The 6525-nt window shown below is 33.9% G+C and overlaps 1 protein-coding gene across 1 annotated transcript in view; it reads right to left on the bottom strand.

Moving 5' to 3' along the window:
• Positions 1–1826, bottom strand: part of LOC109586896 (uncharacterized) — a 4977-nt gene extending 3151 nt beyond the window's left edge. Inside the window, exons 1-7 of the mRNA XM_020003127.1 lie at positions 1784–1826; positions 1455–1568; positions 1289–1405; positions 927–1040; positions 804–881; positions 629–757; positions 446–588 (exon numbers count right to left, since the gene is read on the bottom strand). Coding sequence (XP_019858686.1) covers positions 446–588; positions 629–757; positions 804–881; positions 927–1040; positions 1289–1405; positions 1455–1565 — 692 coding nt within the window. The 5' untranslated portion in view covers positions 1566–1568; positions 1784–1826. The remainder of the gene's footprint in view (positions 1–445; positions 589–628; positions 758–803; positions 882–926; positions 1041–1288; positions 1406–1454; positions 1569–1783) is intronic.
• Positions 1827–6525: the final 4699 nt, after the last annotated feature.

Here is a 6525-nt window from a genome sequence, read left to right as displayed (position 1 = left end):
CAAAAAAAGATGAAATGTAAAGTGCATTATCTCGCAAGTGGAACACTTTTTGATGGAAATAAGGGCATAACTGTCATTCATTTGTTCTAAAAATAACGTGACTTGATTATTGAAAAATAGAAAAAAAAGTTTAGTTACCTTTTAAGCCAGGACACATTACTCTCAAACTCTTAGTGCGCACTATAACAAACATTTTAGTCCACTGTAGGATGTTAAGAAGTAGCCATAGAACTAGATACTTTGCCATGAAACTGCTGGGTATAGTCTAGAGAGTTCCACAAAGTGTTTGTAACAATCTCCATTCATCCATTATGAAAATCAAATTTCATTCTTAATAACCATAAATTAACCAGTTCCCAGCCAACTAGGTTGGTTTATTGCAAAATGTGCTCATGTGAGCTGCTTCCAATCCTAATCTGGGTATATAATCCATAAAAATACAAACCTTAATTCCAAAATTGAATTTAAAAGGCAGGTGGTTAAGTCTTTAATATCATTACTAGTGATATTAATGGCATGAGATTTTTCCCATGATCCTTGACACTGAGCATGCAATTTTACACAATTCTCATAAAATTTTAGAAACATCTACAGAAAATAAGTTGCATTCAGAAATTGAGATACAAACTTGATAAAAATGAGGAAAATGCTCATTTTGATATTTTTTCATATTTGTAGCATTCAGCAAAATATTCCCAATTGATGAAAGTTGTTTAAGAAGAATAGATTTATCTTGTTTCACATTCAAACTACTAACCTATAATAAGTTTCATATATAAAAGCTACAGCTGTATAATGCAAACCAGAGTGGTGCAATCACTTGGGAGGATATCATGTACAGACTGCAACATGGGCAATAAGTTAGACAGAGCATCATCAAGCTGTAACAAGTAATCTGTATACTTAAGTCAAGTGATTTCCTATACCTTATAATCTTCTTGTTGAAGGCAAGATATATAAGAGCACCAATCAATTATTGTTGCAAACACAATAGCACTGCCAAAATTGGATGCTAAACTCCACTTATGAAAAGCAAATACCTATAGAATAGAAGCACATTGACATCTCACAAACACTAAATAACGAGTAAATCTAATGATTTTAGCAATGGCAATTAACACAGAAACTTTTACTATAATATTGTTACTGTACAACCAAGGCAATGTCTTTCCAAATATTATTCTGCTAATTATAGTTACCCATACATTTAAAAGCGCTTCTGGTCATAACATGAATGAGACGTTATTCTTATCAAAAATAAAATTAATTGAAGTATATTTGAACTTACATTATTTACTAATGGTATGATATTTGATCTTATACTTGAAAACAAGGCATGGAGAAGCTTAGCAACTGTGAAAGGATGTGATGAACCAAGTTTACATACTTCATTTGACAGTGATGCCTAAGCAATACTTGATCAATAAAAAATTGATAATGTACTATTACTTTACCAATTTTGTAGATAAATCTGTTACACAAGCTGAATAAGATTGTTGAATTTTGCAAGACTCAAATCTCAAAAGTAACAGTGACTGCTCCTGTGAATACAAATTAGAATGCATATCCTAAAAATGAAAGAAATAATGATACATGTACATGTGATGAACACATTAAATGGGCAGGGCATGATCTATGCTGCTTATAATAAGTATATTAACTATTTCATACATCAATCATTAAATTAAACTTTTCAAAAGTCGAAAAGATATTTAGCACCAATACTTATGATGAAATATTTCATAAATAAATAAAACCAACAGTAGTGATCATTGATAATTACTTTAATCAAAGCATTACACTCTTCAAATTTTGAAGCTGCAACTTTCCATATATTAAGAATTCTTTCTATCTCATTAGTATCTTTCAAAATAAGATTGTAGACTTTGCTAATAGATTGTTCATCACTTGTCCCATTGAAAATATCTCTGAGATGGTTTCTGAGGCAATCAATTTGTTCATTAAGTGCAGTATTGTCTTTGTCCTAAGAAGAAAGTTAAGAAACTTCACATAATTACTAATAATTTTGGCAAGAATAATTAATAAGTAACAAAGCACCTATGGTGCAAAGCCTCCAAACACTGTAGTTGCATTTGCATGCACATGTGCATAGGTTATTGAAAAAATAATAAATAGAAAAATGGGGCAAGTGTGAATGCTGCCTTAGCTACCGTACAAGATGATTTATTCTCAAGAGAAATATTTGGCAAATTTGCTTGTGGAAAGTCAATTGACAAATTTTATGTTGGCAATTTTGTGCCATGTGCCATTGAGCATGCTCAGATTGAAACAAAATGGCAGGCAAATTCTTCAAGGAACCACCAATCGCCATTAATTCCTTGCCAATAACTCATCTTGTACAATATTATTAGATGGTCAGATAAATTAAACTGCATCTACAGTTCTTATTGTAGGATTGAGGTCAATTTTTCAAAACAGCAACCACTTTTGTAATTTTAAAACACTTCTAACTAGGCCGTCTTACATTTATAACCATATAAATACTTTAAATGAGCTCTCCTTCGCTAAGCAATTATTCTGGTACTTCTGAAGTGGACTGTAATGTAGTGAAAGACCTTATAAACAGGTTGAGAAATCATAGGTGGCTGCAAAAAATCTTGCAGCCACCTATGATTCTTAACCTGTTTATAAGGTATTTCACTACATTATCGTCTACTTTAGAAGTACCACGAATGGTCAGGCAAGAAAATGGTGAGCAAAGCATGCTGCAATTCCGTGACCATGCCCCCATTGGCAAGGTGTTTTGGGAGTGTGCTTTACATATGATCTATGCTCAGATATGTGTAAAGCTCAGATGGCATAAAATATGTAGTATCTTAGCCTCGTCCACAGGCTCCACAGAGGCATAGCCAGAGGGGAGGGCAAGGGGGGCATTTTTTAAAATCAAAATTTAAAATTAACAAAATAATAAGCTACTTTTGGAAGGAAAAGCTGTTCTGCAACTTACATATAAGAAAAAGGCTAAATCAGTCTTTCAATGATGCCATTATAATGCTGAAAAGGTATTCAACTTTGCCTATGATCATTCAAGAAGTCCACCATGTTGAAAAAAAGGTATGGTCATCCCTTAAAAGGGTGTGGTTCCGTAAAATTTTGTAGCACACTTCAAATGCTGCACAACTTGCCCCCTCACTTCAAAAATCCCCCCCATGCCTCTGACTCTATGATTATATGTAGTATCTAACCATGCATGGAGAGTATGACCAAGCCAAGTACTGAGATCTTTTGTATCATGGGTGGGTATTGAAAAGCTGGTTGAATAAGACAGACAGAACACAAAAGAGAGATTGCTGGAGCAAAAACTGCCAAAAAGAGCTTAAAAAAATAGTGAAGCTAGTCATGCAAGCACGAGTAGCCATGATATAATTGCTTAATAACTAGTGGTTATTTATTCTTATTAACTATTATTAATAAAAACAATGATAAAGAATGATGTCATTTTTAAGGCACATGCTCACAGAAACATGTCATCTTGAAAAAGTGGCCAATTTTTAAAGATGACATCATTAATGATGACGTGTAGTATTGATAACCAGGCTTTCATACTGAAATTTTTTGTGGGGGGGGAACTCTAAACTGTGCTGGCTTCTGCACACATGTACAATGTACCATATAGCTGGAAATATTTGCTGGAATTTAATTTTGTTGTTTGCTGTTCATCATAAAAACGCACAATTTAATTCCGCAAAGCATTATAAGTAATGGGTGTATCAACAGTACACGCCTACACTAGCAAAATTAAATTCTACAAACATTAAAATTAGCTATATGGGTACAAAATTGCAAAATATAATTCCTGCAAACTTTTCCAGCTATACGGTATATATGTAATTATTTGAATTGCTTCATTGAGCAGGCTTTTATACAGAATTTTTTTGTGGGGGGGAATCCCTGTGCCACCCCCTCGCTATGAAACCCTGATAACTATTCATAAAATTCAGCCAAACCCCTAAAAATTTAGGCAAAATGGCAACTTGAGTGGCTACTTGTAAATTTTCCTGGTGTTTCTTTAGCAATGAGTGTCTTAGGGTGGTAAAAGAGCTAATGCTGGTTGAAAGAAATGTTCTACAGATGCCTACTCCTGGTTCTACGCCTGATTGCTTTGTCTTTACTCTCTACATGAGTCTAAACTAGGGCTGAAACGAATAGTATTTTTCACTATTCAAATAATTGGCATGCTAAACGAACAAATATTCGAATATTTTAACTATTGTTGCTGAATGATTATAAACTACCTTTTTGGTGTTAATCTAATCAAAATAGACCCAAACAGGGCTTCTTAGAGATTGAGAACCACTTCCATGGCTATAGCATCAGTATTTAGCAAGTTGGTAACCAAGAAACTGACTAAGAAAGCCGAAGAAAGCCTCAAAGAATGCAGCCTGTGCAGGTGGCACGCGGTGGGCATGGCCATTAATTATTGCAATAAACATAGATATTAGAGTAAATGAAAGGATTGGAAATGGGGCGTAGCAACAGGAAATGCTGGTTGGGTTACCACGTAACAACCATCAGTGTTATGATTGTATTCCCATCTCCTCCATTGGTGAAGTTATTCTGGAAGGATATTGAAGGAAATTTGTGTTGCTCCAGGAGAGCACTTACTTATGATACATGGCCTATTCCACATAAAATTTTTAGAGCTACCTGTAGCAAGGATTTGTTTCTGTAAAGTCATTTTGCAACCAGTTATAGTTACACAAAGTCGCCTGTTTTTGAAACACATTATCGTTCATAAAACACTCAAGCTTCATAGTATCAACACGTGAGTTAGCTCATTCCATAGGAGATTTAAAGCTCTTCAAAATGATAATACTTATTCACTGCTCAAGAACAAAATGAGTCTCTCAGAGGGGGAAAAGATAGTATTTTTAGTTAAAGAGTGGCGCAACTACTAATAACTACTAAAATATTAATAAAAAGTATAAACACTAGTTAGTATTGTGAGTGAGTTTTGCTTGCATAAACGGCATCCTCTTGGAGTTATCCAAAATTAAAGCAATAAAATCTGTGATTTTTGCTCCAAAATCTGTCAGAAAATCTCAACCTGCCACAGTTTACTTAGCAACAATACAAATGAATGGAGGTTTGCCTACGCCCACACTTCCGTTTCCAATCCATTTCATTTACTCTAATATCTATGCATTAACCATTAACAATTTGATTCGAATAGCAAAAAAACTATTTGAATATTGCTAAAAAAATTATAAACAAACGAATATTCAAATATCTCTCTATTCCTTTCAGCCCTAGTCTAAACACGTGTTATAATTATTATAATAAAATCTGTTGCATGTCCAATTTAATGTTTACTGTTGCATGTCCAATTTAATGTTAACTTCCTCTACAGTGACGTGTGCATCTATTTCTGTGAAGGTGTCCATTTAAATTGATTAACCATATCCAGCCAAAATTTTCTGTTCATGCCCTACCCTGCTGCCTATGTTAAAAATGACTAGTTTCTCTTCAAATAAGTCATTACTTTTCTTGTTGGTTGTTATGAATTAATTAAGAGTTAGCATATTACACAATGCCAGGTGCTGGATGGTAATTAACTAACTATTAGTTTAAATTGGTTATATACCTCTTTGTCCAATTATAGCTATTTGGACAACTCTGAGGGTTCCAAATAGCTGTAATCGCTACAAATCGGTGTGTAACCAGTATACATCTACTGTATTTCCTTAAATAAAAGCCGGATGCAAATAAACGCCGGGGTAGCAATAGAATTGAAGTACATAAATATGCAAATCTAGCCTATACATAACTCAGTAGCCTTGTGGATACTGCCTCAAATTCCTTGAGCCTAATGCTTGAAGTCACTGGTTTGAATCCCGCTCTGGGCCTAAGTCTTCTCTATTTAAAAAATTTTTTCGAGGTCCAAATACCATTTTAGGAAATAGACACCCGGGCTTTATTTAAGGAAATACGGTATTATAGTATGTACTTGTTAATAAAGTTATGCAATACTTAGATACATGTTGGTTATACAACTGCTGCCTTATTTCTGTTTATTGTCTGTAACAATCAAGTTGGGCCTTATGCTTTTTGAGTTAATTCTACACAAGACGTAATTTTTGTAATAATTTAGAGATAATCTTTTGAAACAGTTAAAACTAACAAAAGAGATTATGCTTATACCTTGGCTCAAAACAGTGCAGTGGAAGATGTAAGGGAGAGTTATATATCAATTAGATGGGCAAAAAAATTTGAAATGACAAAAATAGAGACAAACTGTAACTGCAACATCTTTTGCCTTCAGAACCACCCTGGACCATACTGAATCTTTGCTACTGTGACTAGGTACCATACTGAATCTTTAGTACTGTGACTAGTCAAAGATTTGCATGCATACACATTTATTCACATTTGTGATGTGTCCTTTGGCTGACCTCCATATATGATCCAAGTAAGATTATATTAAAATAAAACTGAGGAAACTTTTCATCCATAACAAAAGTCACCAGCTTTGAAACAACAGCACTTCTGGGATTTGTAATACAA

Source organism: Amphimedon queenslandica, unplaced genomic scaffold (assembly GCF_000090795.2).
Source record: "Amphimedon queenslandica unplaced genomic scaffold, v1.1 AMPQUscaffold_12751, whole genome shotgun sequence".
In the NCBI taxonomy this organism is placed as follows: Eukaryota; Metazoa; Porifera; class Demospongiae; order Haplosclerida; family Niphatidae; genus Amphimedon; species Amphimedon queenslandica.
This window is presented reverse-complemented; position numbering and strand designations above follow the sequence as displayed.